This window comes from Camelina sativa, chromosome 10, assembly GCF_030686135.1.
Source record: "Camelina sativa cultivar CO46 ecotype springtype chromosome 10, ASM3068613v1".
NCBI classification, from domain to species: Eukaryota; Viridiplantae; Streptophyta; class Magnoliopsida; order Brassicales; family Brassicaceae; genus Camelina; species Camelina sativa.
The window spans coordinates 2352770-2374933 of record NC_141889.1 but is presented as its reverse complement, the minus strand read 5'-3'; the positions used below and the strand labels follow the sequence as shown (position 1 = coordinate 2374933).

Below are 22164 nucleotides of genomic sequence, written 5' to 3'. Positions count from 1 at the left end.
CCACTCATATAGTTCTCGGCCCAATATTTACTAAAATCCAACTTCAACCAAAACCACAGATTTCTCATTTTTTCTTTTTATATTAAAGATGTAAAGCAAAAAGGCTCTCGTAGCTCAGTTGGTTAGAGCACCCGTTTAGTAAGCGGGAGGTCTAGAGTTCAACTCTCAACGAAAGCATTATTTTTATTTTCTTGTTATTTTTGCCTAGCATCCATCTCTTAAGCATTATTGGATGGTGGGGAGGCTATTACTTTTGAAGTTTTCAATCCCAAATTCACCGTTTCGTGCGCTCCCATCATTTTACATTTTCATACTTTAGTACCTAACCTATTTTAAGTTGAGACACAACTTTAAATTATAGTACTATTTTTATAACAAGCTAAAGTGTCAATCTAATTGTACTTTTTAGCAGGTTTAAATTGATAAGCAACTATTGCAGATGCATTGTCGAAGAGTAAACTCCCTTTTTTAAAAAAGCTTACAACTTTTACGGTTGAAATAAAAGGTTTTTACTTTACATGTGTGAATAATAATTGTAGTTTTTGTAATTGATACCGGGCGCTGGCTAGCCTGTCACAATGGACCCCAAGGTTGTAAGTGTAAGAGGTCCACCAAAACTCTCAATCTTCTTCGTCCCACATAGAAGTCGAATTTTTGTTATCTTCCAAAAATCCACACACACTTTGGCAGTTTTTTTTTGTTTCTCATATAAATATATGGCGAGTGATTGAAATATTTTTATGATAAATGCATGAGAGATTAAAGTTTTATTTTTCCTTCTCTAATCCATAGACACAATATTGGTCACCCGCTTTAAGAAATCTAAATTTTGTTGTATGACCAAAAATATCAAATAGTTAGTTGGATGCTGGTAATGGCATGGGGATTTTATCAAAACAAAATTTTCATTTGTGTGTGTTGACGACAGAATTAGGTCCATCCTGAAATGTGTGTGCATAATCACATCCTTTTGTTTCATTCAGGCAAAGTACATGCAAATTTTTCTCAAAATTCAGGAAATTACTACCGATTTTTATAAAATTCAAAGAAATGGGTCCTCACTGCCCATTTTTGCTGGTTAAAATATAGTAAATTTTAGGGTGGGAACACAAATAAACGTCAAAGCATATATATAAAATATGTATTCCATAGATATAAAATATGTATTCCATCTATCTATGGACCATGCTTATGCCACTTTGCTCAAATCAATCATCTATCTTTCCCATGTCGAAATCAATCATCTTCTATATCATTATGATGCCTGTAAATCTGGGGTCTTGAATTGTTCTGGTACAATGATTCGATAAATTTGTACATCATTCATCTTTCAACCTCCATTTTTATTTTGCCTTCATGAATTTTTATTTATTTATGATCAAGACAAATATTTAAACGTTTTTTCCTATCATTTTCCTTATATAAAAAAAAAAAAACATAAACAGGATATAATAATATCATTAGGAAAAAAAGATAAAAACACAAAAACATTTAGATAATGAAGCGCTTACTCAAAATTCTACAGTTATTGCTACACCTCTCATCTCACATAAGGGTTTTACACACGATCATGAGTCATGACCACATTTTACAACGAGTCCATTTGGGTCACCACAATGGGACTCCTAACCACGTGTTTCCCACCATCAAACCACGTGACCGAACCAAACACAGCACCTGTATCTCCCAACACAACGTTCCTTGTATCAACCGTCACTGTAACCGCATAACTCCTTCTCTTAACTGCCGAAGTAAACACTAGCCTAGGCGGTTTCACCGTCACCATCACTCCTCTCGGAGACTCTATCCTCGCCCGATAAACCGCCTCCGCCTGCCCCACGTTCGTCGCCGTCCGTATAACGGTTTTGCTCACCGATCCTCTTCTCGAAGTAGGAAACACCGCCGTGATCGACGGGTAATTCAAATTCCCCGGTGACGGTTTCCTCCTCGTCGGACATCTCACCGGCGTTCTTGTGATCACTTGAATCGTCTTTGGTCCATACCCGATCGAGCAAAGAAACGTGATGTAGTCATCGTTGGTTATATTGTAAACAAGACCCGGATCCATAGCCCGGCCCAAATTTAAATGACCCGACCCGTAATCATAAGGCGTAGCTGATTTGCCCGTGGATTCATCGATTAACGAACGGTTAGAGTTATCGACGAGGTTCGTCGTCGTCATCATAGCCGATCTAATAGCGGCGGGGCTCCAATCCGGATGAGCGGATTTGAGTAGCGCCGCCGCGCCACTCACGTGAGGACACGCCATTGAAGTACCTGAGAGAATGTTAAACTCTGTTTTCCTTGGATCCGACGGCAAACCTGTAGGTCCAACAGCGTCGGTCCACGCGGCGAGGATGTTAACTCCGGGAGCAATCAAATCCGGTTTTAAAATCTCCGGGTTTAATCCGTTAGGTCCTCTACCGGAGAAAGAAGCAATAACCGGAGCCGGTTTAATCCCAACTATAGTTCCTCTGAAATCAATGGAAGCAACAGGATTAGGATGTGAAGAAGCGTATGCTTTGATCCTATCTCCTTCGTTTGATCCAACGGCGCAGGCTGGGATAAGATGAGCATCTCCGACTAATCCTTCTCCGTTGGATGCGCCGTTTGCGAGAATCATCCCGACGCCGCCTGCTTTCTTCACAACCAATCCCTTCGCTACACGTGGACTGCTTCCTCTATCGCAAATTACTATTTTACCCTTCACATGCTTCGGGTCGAGCGTGTTCTCCATACATAGAGACGCCGACGACATTCCCGATTTACCGGGATAAACCACCGGAAACATACGACCGTTTAACGGCACGCCGGCGTAAAGAGACACGCCTCTGAGACGATGTCCGTCGCCGAGAATCGCATCCGCCGGGAAATTCCGATCGATAGTGCTAGCACCAACGGTGGTCACCCACGGCGCGAGGTTCGTAACTGACATACCGTTAGGTCCTTCGTTTCCGGCGGAGGAAGAGACGAAGATTCCTTTCGACGCGGCGCCGTAGGAGCCGATCGCTATCGGATCGAGGTAATACGGCGAAGTGATCCCGTCTCCTCCGCCGATCGAGATCGATATAACGTCGACGCCGTCGTATACGGCGGCATCAAAGGCGGCGAGGATATCGGAATCGAGACAACCGGAATCTTTCCAACAGACTTTGTAGGCGGCGATACGAGCTTTTGGAGCAACGCCTTTGGCTACACCGGAGGCGTAACCGGACATACTGGCTTTGAAAGCGTGACGTCCAGCGGCGGTTGAGGAAGTGTGAGTGCCGTGTCCATCGGCGTCACGCGGAGATAAAAACTCAACGGTTTTGTTGATTCCTCCGATCACGGCGGCTTGTTGTCCTTTAGCGAAGAACCTAGCTCCGACGATTTTCCGGTTACAGTTCCGAGGACCGAATCTGGCTCCGGATTCGCATACGCCTCTCCACCGTTTCGGAACCGGACCTAAGTTGAGATCTGAGAAGCTTCTTCTCTCCGGCCAGATTCCGGTATCGAAAACGCCGATGATAACGTCTGATCCGTAATCGGATTCCGACCAGAGTCCTTTCTGATTCTGTAGACCTAAGAACTGAGGAGAGCGTGTAGTGTGAAGCTCACGACGCTTATCTTCGAAAACAGCGAGAACCGCCGGGTGGTTACGGAGGTTATCGGCTTCGTCGGGAGTAATCACGGCGGAGAAGCCGTGGAAGACGTTGTGGTAGACGTGAAGGATTCGAGATTCTTCGGCGAACTCGGTGCTGTACCAGTGGTAGTGCGTCGGGAAAATAGAAGGCATAGATCCACCATCGATGCGGAAAATGAAAGTCTTAGCGGCTGACTGAGAAGCAACGAAGGAGATGAACGGGGAAGAGAGAAAGAGAAGAAGAACCGCGATGATGGAGGAGGAGGAAGCCATTGAAGGAGTTGTGGGAGAGAGGGAGTGAAGTGAGTGGGAGAGGGGTTTTGTTTTACCGACATGACATTGGTTCTCTCATAATTATAAAGGCAAAAAATACTATCATTTTATTTGTGTTTTTGATTAAGAAATTGTTTAGTTTACTTCTCTGTTAATCATCTATCTATTCAGCAATAATATTCCTAGTACTATGTCGCTAGTATGATTCTTGGCAATAATAGTAGCCACAAAAATACAATTTAGATAAATTCCATGTATATATATATTTTTTTATATAACATGAACATAAATATAAATAGAAATAACGACAACATAAGTCTGAAAAATAAATAATGCAAATAAATTGGCGTGTGTGTTGTTGTGTCATTTATTTGAATAAATTGTTTGTGATGGAGTACTAATAATGTTTAGTTTTTAATCACACTAGAGTAATATTTAGGTACATTTACGCATGAATAAATGAGATACGTAGAAGGTGTTTTTTTGTGGTTGTGGACAAGGGATATTAATGAAACGATAGCGTTTTTAAGTGAGATACTGCAATATTGGTTTGACAAAAGTGGACATCGGAACTGCGGAAGTCACTTTTCTCCAGGAAAGGTGTGATCACAATCACATGCATGTGAGATCATCGTAACTCTAATTAATGAATATGATGATCCACTTCTAACGGTCGATTTGTTCCTCGAAAATCATCAATGTCAAGTCTGAAGTACCTCTGATAATATTATACTATTAAACTCACTACATCTCTGTGCTACTATTAGCAGGTTGATTAGTAGGCTTTTTAAGTGTTGATTACAAAAATTTGAATTTGTATTTCTTGTCTCCATTTAGTTACTACTTACTACTACTAGTAGTGGATGGTTTTCTTGGTGGAGGAGCGCTGAGTTAAGCAGAGAGAATCTGAGTGGCTGCAATTGGACAATTAAAGCGACGTAACAGAGACTTTTTGTGATCCTCCATATATTATTACTATATTCGTCGATTATACAACGGCTATAATTTAGCTTCTGAAGATATAACATTATATTTTAATTCTTGTTTTAGGCATGACCACGGACGGACCCAGCGGGAGATCCCAATGTTTAAAAGCCCATAAGGTGTGCATTGGGCTACTCATTTATCATTTATCTACCTTAGTAGGCCATTTATTTATTCGGCTATAGGCTCAATTAAAAACGTGTAATCCTCTTCGTTTCCTTTTAAGTTTGGTCATACAAGTGTGGCTCATACAATTATTATTAACTTTTCATTTATAACATTCATGCAAAGGTGTCATCATCTTGTGTGATTTGTTTTGATTTCTAGCTCATCTGCCTCAATTCTGTCATATTGATCTCTGTATAAAAAGTTGTAGTAGGTTTAGGGTTGTGGTTTTTTTGGTGAGTTTTTTTTCCGATGAATAAATTTGATGGTCATGAAAGACTTAAAAGATTGTTTGTGTCGAGTTGTGGTGTGTTTAGTTTAGGCGTCACTAAATAAGAGAGTACTCATTCATCTTTTACTGATTCAGCATATAAAGCTTATTGGGAATCTTTTACAAAATTGATCTGAACATTTTGTTTGTCACATAGATGAATCCCAATCATGAATTTAGATTTTGCGCTCTTCTGTTTATATGAAAATATCCATCAAGTTAGGTCAAGATCGATACATCTCTTATATCTCTATTTTGATACTGTTTCACTCTTTAACATATTTCTTGAAATTTTGTTACATATTTTAAACACTATAACTTAAAACATGTAAAGCCACTATACCCACTACTAGCATAGTAGCATAGTAGATGATACAGACTAAACTACAAAACTTTTAGGTTGAAGTCTTTTTTTCTACATACATATTTTTTGGAAGAATGACCACACACAGTCGTTAATTTCTTTTATATATATTTGTATGGTTTTGGAAATAAGTTTAGTGACTTTTGTTAAATCTAGCGAATAAAAACATTCATTTGATAAAGACATTTTACCAACACAGTGTATGCTTTGAATTAGTACTCAACATTAATTAAACGGAATATGCCTAAAGGTTACAATGAACAGAAGAAGAAGAAAACTTTCAATCGTTCTCACGTTTCTCATCCTTACACAGCTTATCCACTTCATCGATATGTCAAATCTCTTGGGAATAACCATCACAACGTTTTCTTTTCAAACATTTGGGTTGAGAAATCGAGTAGAGTGTATGTCTTGTCACGTAACCATTACACTCAAATAACATTCGACACTTGAAATAACTTCGAAAATTTTCACATCTTTTTAGTAGATTATCAAATACGATGACAGATCCTGACAACTTGTATGTTGTATATATACGCATAAACAAATAATTAGTAGAAAGGGTTGAACTTGAGAACCATGAAGGAGTCTGTAAAATTTTAATATCACAATTCACAGCTATTAAATTTTCTTTTATATAGTATTTCATTTCATTGCATTTCCAAAGAGCTAAAATCCAAAACCCTAGTGTTTAGACCCAAGAAGTCATAAGCAGCAATGCTACTACTAATGTCGCTAGAAGAATAACTGCTGCTACTACTGTCCTCTGTTTGACATTTCACATTATCACAGCTACACTCCTTCACGTTCCCCAATCCAAAACGGCACGCAGTACACAGACGCTTTTCTCTCTGGAACCGCATGTTCGTCTCATCCTGGAGCTGGTCTTGCCATGGCGGGCTTATCCTAAGCTCAAGATTCAAATCTAGACATCTTCCTGAGTACTCAACTCTATCCTTTTTGCAAATCAGTCCCTTCTGAGCTCTCTCCTCCCCGAAATTTTCTTGTTTCTCCGGTTGAGGACCGAAAGAGAGAATCTTGACAAGAGGGTCCTCTGTTTTACTAGATTCACACGAATCTTGAGGAGTTTTAGTCTCGTTGATCGGCCGATGAGTCGCTGGATCAATCCCTTTTCTTAATAGCTTCCTCTTCACATGTGTATTCCAGTAATTCTTAATCTCGTTATCTGTTCTTCCCGGTAACCTCGTCGCAATAAGAGACCACCTTAAAAAAAAACAGAGGATTGTGAAAAAACAGACCTTTAAGAAAAACAGAGGATTGTTCAAAAAAACAGACCTTTAAGAAAAACAGAGGATTGTTAAAAAAAAAACAGAGGATTTGTTGTGTGACTCACTTGTTCCCGAGAAGGCTATGGAGTTTGATGATGAGATCATCTTCATCGAGGGTGAAATTACCCCTCTTGAGATCAGGACGGAGATAGTTAATCCAGCGGAGACGGCAACTTTTGCCACACCGTTGAAGACCGGCGGATCTAGGAAGAGAGCGCCAACAACCTTCACCGTGAGCTTTGATGTAAGAGATGAGCTTATCATCTTCTTCCTTAGTCCAAGCTCCTTTGTTCGTGTGGTCCTTCTCGCAGCAAGGTGACCTCCCCATCTTCTTCTTCTTCTTCTTCTGACTCGTGTGATGATGAAATTAGGGTTTTATGGGGAGATGGTTTGAGAGACAGAGAGAGAGAGAGAGAGAGAGAGAGAGGTTGGAGGAGGAAGGTGAAGCCTAATTTTGTTTCTAGAAGAGAGTTGGTAAGACACGTTTGAAGGAGTGGCTAGTGGGCTCCGTTTCTCTTTTCTTTTAAAATTGTGTCATTTGTTTTTTTTTTTTTTTTTTTTGTGTTATGGATCAAAAGCTATAAACTGCAACATTCACACGATCTTCTTCAGTTCACCATCTCAATGGGAAAACACTGAGGGTTTTTATTTTTCAAACTTGAGTCTGTCTTAGCTAGCTGTACTTATGAGTGAGCCTAGCAAAGTAGTTGGTGTGAAACCATATTTATGATATAACGTTACTATATACTTATATTTATATATACACGTTCGACTTTTGAATGGCGACATGCGTTTTGTTGTAAACAGTGATCAATAACAATAATACTTCACATTTTTCTATAGCTATTTTTAAATTCTCCTAAATTTTTAATCATATTTTTCTTTTTAAAGTAATTGGATGGTAAAAATCAGGTTCATTTCATTTTCTTACATATTACAAATACGTAAATAATAATTTGGTGAGATATACTATTTTTGGGCAAAGTAGGATGGTTTTCGTACTGCCTCGAATTTAATTCAAGAATTATGGACATTTATGTTACATAATGAGAAAATAGTATTTGTCATAGTGAGTTTGGTAAGGAGGTTGTGAAGAGCATCCAAAGTGCTATGCAAAAGAGAAAATAAAAAACATGTTGGTTACGTATTATTTGTTTAGGTTCATAGTTTTTTTTTTTTTTTTTTGTTATGGTTATAGGTTCATAGTTTCTTTTTTCACTTTCCTGCGTCGTTGGCTGTCTTGAATTCAAAGAATTTATCTAGGAGGATTATTAGTCTAGAAGGCACAAACAAGTTTGGTTTTGAGGGAAAGTGACGTTAAATTAAATTTGGGTGTGGTTTGGTATAGATTTGGCTACAACAAAATAATATATATAGATGGTAAGTAAGTTACAAACACATTTTTTGTTTGTTTGTTTGTTAAAAGTTAATAGAAAAGATTGCTAAGAACAGCAAAAGCTAGTAGTGATGTCCTTTAACATTTCACAAATCGTTTCATTCAACAAAATACATACTAGTATATAAACTTAAAATGCCATGAAAACATTAGTAAGTGTGGAGGGTGAAACATCACATGGAGTTTGTAAAGCCTAATGGGAAAAATAGAGAGAGAGAGAGAGAGAGAGAGAGAGAGAGAGAGAGAGAGAGAGAGAGAGTGGAGTTGTACCTGTTTTCTCCTTCTCCTTTAATGATTTCCCCAAACACGTGACCTTTTTACTTGCCTCAACTACCATTTTTAGTACCCCCAATCCTTTTAATTAATTCCTTTATCTTCTTTTTCATTAATTCAAAAGTTTCCTATTTCTCGTAACGTCCAACCAATTTAGCCACGATTTTCACAATTAATATAATATTATCTGCATCAGTTGTTCTTGACATTTAATGTAAAACATATTCATAAATTTTTGCGGTCATGACATGGAAAAATAGAGTGGATAAGATAAGCAATTTGGTAAATTTGTTTAAGGTAAGTTATTACTCCATGTTACAATATAGGAAAAAGCAAACATATACTATGAAAAAAGCTTTGGTAGCAAACGGGATTTTATTTTGAAAGAAGAAGTATTGATAAAAACATATCGAATAATGATTGTGGGTTTTATATTCTTGTTTGGAGTTCTTTATTTGGAAAAGGAAAGAAGCTTTTATTGGTGAAAGTTTGTTTGATACCTGAAAGACAATCTTAAAAAGAAGAGTTTGGTATATTTCATGGTGTACATTTTACCTCTGAACTCCTCCTACCGACATAATAATAATAATAATATTATTTTATTTAGTCAAGTTAGAAAGTGAATACTTGGATAGAGAGTATACATGTGATTTGTTGTTCGTTCACACACCAAAAAACTCTTAATACATAACAACACTATACGACTTTTACAATGTATCATACCGATACCATCCAAATTCTAACAGTATTTCCATTAGATGCCATTTGAGCGAGCCAGTCGAGTTGCTAAGACCATCATTAGTGGTGAATACTCTCTAAGTTACTCTCTTGTTGGGCCCCAAAAATAGATATAAAACCCATTTTCGAGTCCATTTGAGAGAGTATCGCTGCTTCTAATAGCAACTGAAGCAACACCCTGAGAAACGCGACGTGGCGTTTTGCCATTGGTTCCAGAAAAAATATAAAAGATAATTTTTTTTTTTTAATCTTTCCGAGTCTCTCTCTCTCCTCTGTCGAGACAAAGGCGATTTGGGTGGCGATTCTTGCGAAGATCATGATTAGGCGTCGATTCAGACCGAATCTGATGAAGTTTCCGGCTAAATATGGAGGATGATGATGGCAAGTAGAGGCGATGGCGAAGAACAAGCGGTGTAACCCTAAGATGTTGACGATTCGGTTCTGAAGACAAACGACGGCGGAGGTTTCCGGGGGTGACAGAGATCACAAATGTCCATGTTCAATTCCTCCATGTAAGTAACGTAATATCCGACAACTATTATCTAAAATCTGGATTCTCTTGGTAGGACATCTCTCCTTAATTCTGCTTTCTAGGGTTTCTTTGTTTTTGTTATCTGTGATTCGTTTTCTGTAATAGATGTGTGTCTTATTGGATTTGGATCTTAGAACCCGAATCTTAATGAGAAAATCCAAAATAAAAAAAGTCATGACTTCTTCTTCGTCTTCTATGTTTGCAATTGATATATAGCTCTCTCAAATGGCCACAAGAACAAGATCATGACTTCTTCTTCGTCTTCTATGTCAGCACTAGCTTGCTCTCCTCTTCTCAACGATTGCCACTGAACTAATGGATGGTGAGTGTGTCTCTCCTGGTTGTTTTCTGCTTCATATATATATATATATATATACTGGTTTTAGCCGTTAATGTTAGGTTAAAGTTTTAGTTCAGGGTATTTATCTGTACTAAGGTGGGTTGATTCATTTTTAGCCTACTCTTCTCAAATTCTAGGTCTTAGCCAGTGATTCCATTGTTTAGTATAACGTTTGTAATTTTATTTTCTGAGATTTTTCAGTTGTTAGATTTTGTTATTGTTACAAAATAATTTCAATTATCAGTGATCTTCATGTAAAATATTTTGATGATTAGATGTTGCTGTGTATTTGTTTAATCAAAAGCTTGTGTAACCTTTGCCAAAAATAATTGAAGTCACATTCTTTTCCCTAAGTCTTTGGCCATTCATCAAGATTTCTCAAATATGTCTCTAACAATGGATTTCTCAACCAAGTGGCTTGTTTCTCTCGTGTGACTACAGACAAAGATCATGTGTTTGGAAACTTGATAGAGAGTAGCGAAGCAAATACTGAAGTAAAGATCCTGGACAACGATCATTTGGTTTTCTATATGGACAAGAATGTAATGGCTCGCAAATTGCCTGAGACGGTCGTAGTTAGTAACGACGAGGAGGTTACTTTTAACGTTGTCAAGGATGTATGTGTCGATGAGGGTGTGCCTATGATGCCGGATAAGTTCTTATTCAACAAGATGATTGCAAAGTGGCATCGGGGGTTGTAGTAGCTACATCAAGAAGTGTCTCTAAGGAAGCTTTAACCTTGGGAGATATTATATTAATGGAGGGTTCTCAAAGACCAGCCAACAAAAACAACACCCATGGACCTGAAGAAACAGAAGAGGAGAAAACAGAGGAACCAATAGCAGGGAGCTTGAGATATCTTTCCACTGAATTGGAAGAATCAGAGAATCAACGGCTAAACGATGTGTTTGAGGACTCTTCTGATCACAATCTCTTCTCAAGAATCAGAGAATCAACGGCTTACCTAATATGTTTAATATTTCAAATTTTGTAAAATATTTGAACTATTTTGAATTTTGTAAAATATGTTTAATATTCCAAAGTTTGTTAAATATGTTTAAGATTCCAAAGTTTTATGTAATATAAAAAGTTTAATAATTGTTTTATCATTTTATATTATTAAAGTTGATAATTACTAAACACAAATTAAAAATTAAAAATACTCTTAGGATTACTTTACTTAAATTAGTATTAATTATATGTTTAATTAATTTGAGATTAACTTGGAGAGTACCCCTTACTAATGATGCTCTAACTGTGCTACCAGCGTTCTATACTATTAACCTCCTTAAATGAAAATACGAAAGGAAACGAAAAGGAAAAAAAAACAAAAAACACCAAGATTTTAATTTCAAAGAAGCTTCCTACCTAACTAAACCTACCAAAAGGTTAGGTTAGGTACAGTTTTCAGGTTATGTCCCACTTTGGAGATATCGACCGATCTTTGGTAGATATCTAATCTATCCACAAATCTTGTAGCACATTAATAATCAATCATTTAATGGTAACGAACGTTTGTGATGAAACAGTTACGCTACCATGAATTAAGATCAATTTTAGCCCCCAAATTATTATTTGACTTTTTTCTTACTACAAAACAGTATGGTCGTGGATTAATAAAAGAGTTTAGCATATTGTATTGTAGCAACAAAATAGGGTATTATCATGTGATAAGTTTTTTCCTCCTATTCCATTTACTTCATCCTCTTCCGAACTTCGTAAAAGTAACCAAAGGCCACGACCGCAGCAGCAACCACAACCCCGAACGCGCTCTGTGCCAGAATCGTGCTGTCAGCAACCGCTTTTCCCCCTGAGGAGCTTGGGTTGAAACCAAGCTCAGAGAGTTTCTTGTGAGATTCAGCGTAGTCTCTGAAGAATGCATCTTCATCCTGTTTACAACCCAGTAGAACTTGTCAAAAATAACATCCAACAACAGAAACACAGGGCAAATGGGATATACCACTATATATGCAGTTCATAATCAAAACATTGAATCATCAATCAAGAAACAAAATCATAGTTCTTAGAAAAGCTGATTTTAGTTGACTACAAACATGAAGAACACCGTGATAAGATAATAAGAATTCATAAGCGTGTTCATACTTTCAGTTTGCAACCTCAGCAACCATAGATATGGGGTTCTCTAGAACAAAACCATATATATCTTGATTTGTGATTCTCTGTGCTTGAGGGTTCGGTGAGTATGTGAAATCAATACATGAAATAGAGTTATGTCCTTGACATAGCAAAGCAAGAAACAAATGGTTAAAGAGATATAGACGAATTCCAGTTTATTTTACCTTTGCATAGAGCTCAACATAACGACGGAATTCCGGGTCTTCCAATAAAGTCTTGTCAGTTGGAAGTTTCAACAAGCCCTCTGATTCTCCTTTCAGCAGTTCCCTGGTTACCAAAACCAGCATTATTTATTCATGGGTTAAACAGATCCTGTAGTAAAGAAGCAGTTTGTTTGCTGCTTGTTCTTCTTGGAAACACAAACAAACAAAAATCTCTGAGGATAAAGAAATGAAGATTACACGAAGTAGGAGTTATCAAACTTCAGAGGCTCTTCAGTCCATGCTCCATCGAAGCCTGACCTCTCTGGATGAGCCCTTCCCTAAACACCAAAAAGTGGTCATAAGCACATACATTGCGGTTTATTTGTTAAACAAAAAAAAAAAACAGCGGAATTTAAGTAAGTGACCAATGAATATACCAGAGTATGAGCCCCTGAGAGTGCCACAATATCCTTATCAGATACTCCCATGCGGTAGAATACATCTCTTAGATGTTGAAAACCTACAGACATATAAACAAGGTAAATTCATAGAGAAGATCTTCCAATTCCATGATTTAAAGTTTTAATAGAGAAAATCAAAGTTTCCTATAAAATATAGAAATAAGATTTATTGTACCTTGTTTAGCATCAGGAAGTCTTCCTTCCCTGGTGGAGACCTTTGAATCCTATCAAGAAGAAACATACAGTATTTACGGTTATTTGCTTCATCGCTAAAACTGGTAAACTGCTATAATGTCTCCAAAAATGAGAAACTATACTTTTCTCCCAGGAACGAAGTTGATGTCAGGTCCACCAGTAACCTCAACTGCTACCACACCAGCAAGCTGAAACACAAGAAATATCTAGATTATTCAGATCCAAAACTTGATTGCTATTAAACTGCTGCTCCAATTGGAAACTTCTTCTGGGCATATTCATATATCAAGCCTCGACATTACTGACCAAAGAAAAAACTGGACAAACAACAATACAAACAGTGATGGAAAATGTAATATAGGTGCAAGCGACGGATTGGTGAATTCTACTATCTAAGTCTCAAGTCAGTAACACAGATGGGTAGACAATATCACAAAACTAATTGCTAAATTTACCAAACCTACTGGTCATGAAAAATTCAGGAATTAAAAGTCAAGAATTACAGGAAGAACAAAAATAGGAAGATTTATTCTGGGCGACCATGAAGCATATACCCTAGCATGGAAGAGATAGCTTGAGGTATTGTTACAATCTCCTTCTTGAGTGTTTACTTAACTTGAATCTAGTTTCTACTGTAAGAGAAAACGTTTCTACTTGAACAACATAGTCCATCTCTCTTTCTTGAAACAAATTGACAAAGTCAAGCTAAACCATGGGATGATTCAATGAGACACGGGGAGTACAAGTTCCAGAGAATTTTAACATCATTTTTGGATTTAATTCAGTCTTTAACTTTGTTAGAACCTTACCTGATATAGGTCTGCGTATGTGATTTTGGGATACTTAGCTTTAACTCCCTCTGAAACATGAAAGATAAGATCTCATAACTAAACAATTCAAAGTCCATTTCAAAAAAAAAAAAAACATAATGGAATAGTTTTGAACAGTGTTCTTCATAAACCATAAGATAAAAAGGATACATCACATGAGAGCACAGTATTGGTTATCCAAATTTCAAAAACAATCTAACCCACGGACTATGCCTAAAGAGTAATCTCTCATCACCAACGAAAGTGAGGAACAAAGAAAGAGCAGCCGAAGAGAAATCGTCCAGAAAACGAATCTACAATAACAGAATCAAAACCCTACCACAGAGATCGAGAGCGATCTTCAAACCATTGTTGGCACCATGAGAGTACTCCTCTTCGTTCCTGATAGAGCCATTAGGTCCACCAGTCTTCGATTGAGCATCATAGGTTCCAGCATCGTGCCATCTTTTTTCACAAAAACCAGATGAGATACAACAACAACATAATCAACACTTTGTAAAACAATCAAACAAGATCAAGCGATTTCTACATCCTAAGTTCCTAACTAACAATCGAGCGATTTCCACAGGTTCTAAAACACGAAACACCTAGAGTAGTTCAACATAAGCGAATCGAAAAAAACCAAAAAAGAAATCGAAAACTCACGCCAATCGGAGCATGATCGGAGCACAGTTCTTGTTCGAGATGAGAGAGCGGAGGTCACGGCGAGCCTTGGTGATTTCTTTCAAGTAGTCTGCGTCAACAATCGGCGTCGCCATAGCTCCGACTCGTCTGGGATTGGTGAAGGAGTATAGAGAGAGCGATGAAGAAGAAGAATAAGAATAAGAAGAGAATGGTCAAGGGGGTGGGGGGGGGGGGGGGGGTTTGTGATGTGAAGATTTTTTTGTTTTAGTTGGTTACAACAACACACTGAAGTTTGGGCCAAAGAGATAAAGCCACCCAATAAGAAACGGGATTTGAATGGGCGGTGTCAGTTATCTGCTGTTTTCCTCAGCCACACCTTTCGATGGACCTCATTCGCTTATTTAAGATTTTTTTTTCTTTTCTTTTGTTTTGATAAGCATAGATGATAGATCATGACACAAAATGTTGTTATTCACGGTGGATCTCATTGGCTTACATTCGAATCATGCCTTATTAAACACGTAGCATCGCTTTCTAATAAAATCGAGTTAAACACACCAGTCAGTCTTGATACAAAAGCACGAAAACTTAGAAATAAGGTGAAATACATAGTTTGCTAATCCACCAATCAATAGATGAATATGATCGCTTTTCCTACACAAACACGTGCACACGAAGAGGTGAGAGATGAAATTTATCGCAACGGCAACATTAGTTTATTTACCTAATTTGGAAGTCTGTCTGAAGAACAAGTACAAAGGTGAGATCAGAAAAAACGGCACGCGAGTTTGTAAAGTATTTGTTAAACGGCGAGCATTTAAATCTTAATTAAACAAATGAAAACATTCGATAAAACTACATTTTTTTTTTTTGGGGGTTATGCAGTTGTTTTCTGATTGAGTTATATTCGAATATCTTACTCGTGTATTAGTGATGATAAATTTAAGAAATCAAATACAAACAAAACGACAAAAAACTCGATGCCACAACACTTTTTGAAATTGGTCTACTAAACCCGATACACGAACCATATAATTTAGTGTGATGATGATGATTTGTACCCTCAGTTCTTCTTGCCACGACCACACTTGACTTGAACGGCAAGCATCTTCACAACGTTCTTGCATGAATCTTTCTTGTCTTGTTCGAACGTGCTCTTGTTCACCGGAATCTCACAATGTGCTTTTCCCAAACAGTGCTGCAATAGTATGTTTTTGGTTGGTTAGTTCTACTACAATCTGCGAATTGTACATCAAGAATGGAAAATATGATTACCTTCTCAACAACTTGCTTTGAAATAGGAGCATTGCAAGTGCCAAGAGTGAAGTTTCCACAAACACCAATAGGGTTTCCGAAGCTAGCGAACTCAACAGCTGCGATCTTTTTAGTGCCTGAGCATTTGAGAGTTGCTGTGAGACTCACGTTATCCGTGATGGCTTGGACCTGATCTTGCTTCCTAGTCCAATGTCTAACACTTGGGGTGTAGTTTTCTCCAATATAAGAACAAACAGTGTCTCTGTTGACGATGACAAAGTCTATAAGCTCAGGCTTCACATTTGGCTCTTCCTCGAATATAACAAGATGGTTTTTCTTGGGTTTCAAGAAAGATCTAGGGATGTGGTACTCTATTTGCGTAGGTTGACCTAATGGAGACAAGAACGATTGCCAATATCTTCCAACGCCTTCTCCGTTCACCCAAATCAACCCTTTTCCCATTCCGTTCATGCGAATCGCCGCTGCGTTTAGGCTCTCTGGTGCATCGAAGTATGTCTGCAATGTTTCACATTCGTGAATATAATTAGAGATGATTAGAACATTTCAATATAATATTCTATATAGTTTCTCAATCTTTTTGTTCTGTTACCTGGTACCATGTGAGTCCTGGTGCTTTTCCGTTGAATTTTTGCCATTTGACCTTCTTTGAACCTTCCTCGGTGTGAACTCCGAGTCTTTCACCTTCCATACCGACCTTAAGATCGAGAAACCGGATCAAAACAAGAAGATATATACTCAATGTTGTGAAACAACTACATAGAAATTGAGAGATTGATTTTAAACCTTGTTTCCCCATTTGCTGTTTTCAGTGAGATCAAGTGTTCCAGAAGTCAATCCTAAAATGGATACACCACGAGGACCAGTGTATCTATGCTCCATATAAGATCCACTGTCCTGTAAGAACAATAAATCAAAGACAACATTTATGAAACATGTCTTCATCTATATATGGTCTTAAAACTCAGATTTTGAACTATATTTACTTACTGGGAATCCTGTGAGAACGCCAAGCATAATAAGATGATTCTCTCCTGCTTTGATTGTAACCGGTTTTTGGAAAACAAAACTCTTCTCTTCATGGCTTCCATGTCCACTTCCTGGTAAGAACAATATCATTAGTATACATAGCTCATTTTTATACTTTGTTGATCATTTAAGAACAATTGTTACCAAGGTATTCTCCGTTAAGCCAAACGTGCAACGCGTGTCCAAGACTAGCAACCCTCACAGAAGTCTTGACTCCTTTCTTAGGTAAGTCATTCTTATTAACCTTGAAACTGAAAACGCAAACTTTTATTTCAAGATTCTCTTCTTTTATATTTGACATATATACAGTCCCATGAACATATTATAGAGTCTTTACCTTGTTGTGTACCATCCGTAGTCTGTCTTATCCTTAGTTAAACCGTAGAGTTCAACGGGTATGTAAGAGTCACCGTCGAGTTTACTAGGCAATGTTTCAGTGAACACTTTGAAATCAGACTTCTTGTTCGCCTTCTTAGACTTCATGAAGTTCCTTGCAGTGTGTTGCGAAACAATCTGGTCCAATCCAAACAAACAAAAAAACGTTTTAAAAACTATGCTCTTTTCTTGTTTCCTCGAATAAAATGGAATATGTTAATGTTTTTCTTCACCTGTGCAGTGTTGTAAACAACAGTTTTGCAATCTGGAAGAATACTAATGGAACGAGGAGCTATCACGTAATCTCTCCCCCTGAATTTGATGGTTTCTGCAGCTTCAGTGTTATTGTTAGCCAAGAAAGCTGCGCAAGATTTCGTTCCAGGTTGTTCGTAGTATCTAATCTGTTTAATTACATACCAAAAAACTTAGTTAAATCCTCGTAATTATTTTGGAAAGAATCATATTATTTTTTTCTTTTTATGTGTACATATATGATGCTAATAGTACCTCTGTATCTTTTCCAGGTTTCTCAGTTTTAGGCTGACCCCAAAGAAGTGGCTTCTTGCAGAGGTTAAGAGCATTGTGAAGTTGCTTGAGATGACCAAACTTTGGCTCTTTTTCTAAACCATATTCATCAAGGGGTGCATCATCGTAGTATCGAGTGGTTACATAATGTGCAGAGGTTCTTCCAAAGTTAGTCCCTCCATGGTACTACAGAATCATTATAATATAACAAAGCCACATGTTAAGAATTTGGACAATTCACTTTTGCAATATTTCCAAAGATGGTTTATTGGAATGAGCCCATTATACCATGTAGTAGTTCACGTGGCTTCCATTCTTGGAAAAGAATCGAGCAACAGAGAAAGCTATGTCTTCTACTGATCTTTGAGTTGGTGGATCACCAAACACGCGGAACCTATCAAAAGTAATTCGCAAGATGTTTTAACACTTGTATGAATGAAACTCAAGTTTCTACAATTTTTAAGTTTAGCCAAAAAAAAAAAAAAACTCACTGAGTAGTCCAATTCTCTGTCCATAAAGATGGTTTGTTTTCTTTGTTAGGACCGGGGAAAGTATCACCGCAGTGTCTTCCATTGCAAACATTGATCTGTATTCATCATAAAATTTTCAAAGTTTTTTTTTTAACAGTTTCTTCCATTTTTCAAACAAAACACAATCTTAAAACAAAAACTTTACCATAGGATCAGGAGCGTCGTTCTGCTTGCACATAACCCATGGGATCCCGAGATTCATTGAGTCCACCAATTTTGATGCCCACTTAATGTAGTTTAATCCGTCTTGTTTGTATGCACGTTGAACCGCACTATACTCGTTCTCTATCTGCAAATTTTATATAATCACATTGATTACAAAAAAAAAAAATCATTTTATAACATTTTCTCAAATCAATTAAATTAGATTTCTTTCTAAGTCACGTACCTGTCCTAATATAATGGGGCCTCCTTGTGAAGCAAACAATTTTTCCTCCTTCATTTTGTCGAGTATCATCCGCACGTACCTTTCTGTATGTTCCTGCAATAGTATTTTTAGTCAAATATTTTTACTTGTAACAAAACACACATACATGATTTCAACATTTTAGTCCTTTTTTTTATATGTATATACATACCTTGAATGGTTTATTGTCTGTACGGAAGAAAATTCCGGGAACTTCTCTAAGCCAATAGGGAAGTCCTCTGATATTTAAAAACAACAAAAAATGTAAAACAATGAGGAGATGACTTAAGTTAATAATAAAGGAGAAATCATAACTATAAGAAGCTTTTAGTGAATTATTATTACCCATGAGTCCATTCAGCTTGGATAAACGGTCCAAGCCTCAAGGTCACATACATGCCATTCTTCTCAATCAACTTTATGAATTTCACCAAATCAGCTCGTCCCGAAAAGTTGAACTAACGAAAACAACAAAAACTATGTTACAAAATCCTATATAGAATACATGCATGCATGTTTTGTATTATATAAATCGATTTGTGTATTTTAACTACCTGTCCTTGTTCAGGCTCGTGTACATTCCAGAAAGTGTAGGTCTGAATCGTGTTCAAACCGCCTTGTTTCGCTCTCTTTATGATACTTGGCCACATCTAAACCAAATCCAAATCACATTCAATATGAATTCAGAATTAAAAAAAAAAGTGTTTGAAAAACAGAGAATATGTGAATACTTCAGGAGTGCTGCGAGGGTAATGAATAGAGCCGGAGTAAAGAAGCTCTCTTTTGCCATCGATGATCAAAGATGTTCCATCGTAAGTCACCTCCTTATTACTCTTCTTCTTCTTCTTGGCGTCCTTTTTGGCCGCGAAAGAGGATGAAGAAGAGAGGAGAACCACTAGAACGGCTGTTAAAAGCCATCGATCAAGAGAATGTTTTCTCATTGATGAACTCTCTTCTTTTTTTTTTTTTTTTTTTTTTTTTGTGTGTGTGTGTGTGTCGAAAGAACAAGAAGCTAAGTTCTATTGGAACCTCGTCCTTGTCGGAGGAATAAAAAAAAACAAGGAGAGCTCAAATAACAAGCTTTGAAAAAAGGCAATGATATAAGAGAATGTTTCGCACTCTGCTTTTCAGGTTTCCAGAGAAATTTACGCGTTCTGAAATAGAATCTACCGTTGTAACATTAAAACTCTCTCTTCTTCTTTTTTTCTCCCCCAAATTTTGTATCTTGTTATTTTATTTTTACTATTTTTACTTGTCTGTTTTACCCTATTCTTCGCCTATTATGCTGAAAAAAACCAATTTTCTTTGACCAACAAAAAAAACTAGACATGTTTCTTACCGTGATCGGTTAAAACAATATCGACTTTAAATTTCTCAATTTAAAAAATGTATTAACGTTTATTTTAAAATAAGTTGTAAAAAAAATAATTAAATTATTTATATCATCACATAAATTTTGGTAGGGTCTCTGTTTTTGGGGTAACGCAGCAGCTAACCAAAAAAATGTTTATTAAAATTTTGTAAGAAAGAAGAAGAAGAGAGACCAAGAAATTGAAGTGCATGTGAGGGGAAGGGAAGAGCAGGAAGACTCTAGTCTGGGAGAGTGACTTTTTTTCAGCAGCTATTTCTTTGTCTTCTTCCTCTTTAAAGAACCCAACCCTTCACTGTCTCTCTCTCTCTCTCTCTGTTTCTCTAAAATCCCCAATTCAGTGATAAAATTAGGGTTTTTGAAGTTTTGAAGAAGGAGAAAGAAAGAGAAAAGATGAGTGCTTCGAGGTTTATCAAGTGTGTTACCGTCGGTGACGGCGCTGTTGGAAAGACTTGTCTTCTCATCTCCTACACTAGCAACACTTTCCCCACGGTTAGTTTATAAAGTTCTCTTCTTTTTTTTTTTTTACTTTGATTTTGATGAAATTTTTAGCTTTAGGGTTTAGTTGGATTTGTTGTTGGGTGCTTCTATTATGAGTATATTTGTTGGGGTTTTCTTAAAAGTCTTGTTCTTTCTGCTATCTCAGTGAGTGATTGTACTGTAGTAGTGATCTTTTAGGATTTGATAATCTCAGCTATTCATATATCCCATTGCAAAATTTGCAGTGTTTCTCTGGGATGTGTGATCTGTTTTATGATCTTTGTGGCTAATGTTAAGAGTGGGATTTTCGATGTGACAGGATTATGTGCCAACTGTGTTCGATAATTTCAGTGCCAATGTGATTGTGGATGGGAACACTATCAACTTGGGATTGTGGGATACTGCAGGCAAGTTGTGTTTCCCTTGGATTTGTGGTGTTCTTTCTTTTGTCTTTTCAGTTTCTTCTTCCTCTTCCAGTTAGTCATTTGTGTTTTTTGACTCGGTGAAACAGGGCAAGAGGACTACAATAGACTAAGACCTTTGAGCTACCGCGGTGCTGATGTCTTCTTACTTGCTTTCTCACTTGTCAGCAAAGCTAGCTATGAAAATGTTTCTAAAAAGGTTTGATCTTTGGTCACCCCCAGAGACTTGTTTCCTTTTTTAAAATCTTATTCTCATTCAGTGATTCTGATAGAAGCCATCTGGTTTCTTGCTTTTAGTGGGTTCCTGAACTGAGACATTATGCTCCTGGTGTTCCCATCATCCTCGTTGGAACAAAGCTTGGTTCGTTTCTTTTTTAACTCCAACTCTTGATCAACCAACCCATTACCATTTTCTCTGTTTTGGGAAATTTTCTGATATTGTGATGACTCTCTTTCAGATCTTCGAGATGATAAGCAATTCTTTGCCGAGCACCCTGGAGCTGTGCCTATCTCTACTGCTCAGGTACCTTTTCTCACTTGATTATAACGCATTCCTCCGTGTTAACCCCCCCCCCCCCCCCCCCCCCCCCCCCCCACAATTTTCATCATTTGATCGTATCAAAAATAGGGTGAAGAATTAAAGAAGCTGATTGGGGAACCTGCTTATATCGAATGCAGTGCAAAAACTCAACAGGTAACCACTTTAGAGTCCATATCTTTATCTAATCTTACCACTGGTCCAAAACCTCCATTTGAATCCGCTGATGTTTTTCCCATTTCCATTATCTGTTAAACAGAATGTAAAAGCGGTGTTTGATGCGGCTATCAAGGTCGTTCTCCAGCCACCAAAAAACAAGAAGAAGAAGAAGAGAAAATCTCAGAAAGGTTGTTCAATACTGTGATTTCAACAAGAAGAAAGGAATCAAGAGGAGAAATAGAGCTACAAGTATTTTGTTTTCTCCTTTTTTTCATAACTTGTGTTTACCCAACGAATCAGTAATCTGTTGTTTGTAGTCTGAAAAATTTGACAAAGTTGAAGTACTAGTAACAAGTATTTGTATTCTTGTTTGCATTTTGATCTGTAAATATAGCACGAATGCTTGATTTATTTGTTTCCTAG

The 22164-nt window shown here is 37.3% G+C and overlaps 5 protein-coding genes, 1 long non-coding RNA gene and 1 other non-coding gene across 7 annotated transcripts; 3 read left to right on the top strand and 4 right to left on the bottom strand.

Annotated features, from left to right (window-relative positions):
* The first annotated feature begins 103 nt into the window (after positions 1–103).
* On the top strand, positions 104–177 carry TRNAT-AGU (transfer RNA threonine (anticodon AGU)). Its single transcript has one exon. It is a non-coding gene; the product is annotated as a tRNA-Thr (tRNA).
* A 1211-nt stretch (positions 178–1388) lies between these two features.
* On the bottom strand, positions 1389–4117 carry LOC104716640 (subtilisin-like protease SBT1.6). Its single transcript, XM_010434058.3, has one exon. The coding sequence runs from the start codon at positions 3893–3895 to the stop codon at positions 1589–1591; it is 2307 nt and encodes a 768-aa protein (XP_010432360.2). The 5' UTR covers positions 3896–4117; the 3' UTR covers positions 1389–1588.
* Positions 4118–6298: 2181 nt separating this feature from the next.
* Positions 6299–7694, bottom strand: LOC104716639 (transcription factor MYB32). The gene is made up of 2 exons (XM_010434057.3): positions 7034–7694; positions 6299–6903 (listed from the first exon to the last, which is right to left on the bottom strand). Exons 1-2 carry the CDS (start codon positions 7294–7296, stop codon positions 6330–6332), a joined length of 837 nt encoding a protein of 278 aa, XP_010432359.1. The 5' UTR covers positions 7297–7694; the 3' UTR covers positions 6299–6329.
* A 1657-nt stretch (positions 7695–9351) lies between these two features.
* LOC104716638 (uncharacterized) lies at positions 9352–11299 on the top strand. Its single transcript, XR_756127.3, has 3 exons — positions 9352–9887; positions 10124–10229; positions 10689–11299. It is a non-coding gene; the product is annotated as an uncharacterized LOC104716638 (long non-coding RNA).
* Positions 11300–11791: 492 nt separating this feature from the next.
* On the bottom strand, positions 11792–15070 carry LOC104716637 (L-ascorbate peroxidase 3-like). Its single transcript, XM_010434056.3, has 9 exons — positions 14658–15070; positions 14332–14456; positions 13992–14041; positions 13305–13370; positions 13163–13211; positions 12964–13046; positions 12785–12864; positions 12548–12650; positions 11792–12136 (listed from the first exon to the last, which is right to left on the bottom strand). The coding sequence occupies exons 1-9, from the start codon at positions 14768–14770 to the stop codon at positions 11942–11944; spliced, it is 864 nt and encodes a 287-aa protein (XP_010432358.1). The 5' UTR covers positions 14771–15070; the 3' UTR covers positions 11792–11941.
* Positions 15071–15540: 470 nt separating this feature from the next.
* LOC104716636 (beta-galactosidase 11-like) lies at positions 15541–19970 on the bottom strand. The gene is made up of 17 exons (XM_010434055.3): positions 19505–19970; positions 19328–19423; positions 19119–19231; positions 18946–19012; positions 18756–18848; positions 18513–18656; positions 18329–18423; positions 18126–18231; positions 17820–18023; positions 17546–17713; positions 17275–17450; positions 17082–17188; positions 16899–17008; positions 16695–16805; positions 16501–16605; positions 15912–16406; positions 15541–15834 (listed from the first exon to the last, which is right to left on the bottom strand). Exons 1-17 carry the CDS (start codon positions 19712–19714, stop codon positions 15700–15702), a joined length of 2535 nt encoding a protein of 844 aa, XP_010432357.1. The 5' UTR covers positions 19715–19970; the 3' UTR covers positions 15541–15699.
* LOC104716635 (rac-like GTP-binding protein ARAC3) lies at positions 19965–22152 on the top strand. Its single transcript, XM_087469992.1, has 7 exons — positions 19965–20634; positions 20942–21029; positions 21134–21243; positions 21342–21405; positions 21503–21567; positions 21673–21738; positions 21842–22152. The coding sequence occupies exons 1-7, from the start codon at positions 20536–20538 to the stop codon at positions 21944–21946; spliced, it is 597 nt and encodes a 198-aa protein (XP_087326118.1). The 5' UTR covers positions 19965–20535; the 3' UTR covers positions 21947–22152.
* The last annotated feature ends 12 nt before the right edge of the window (positions 22153–22164 follow it).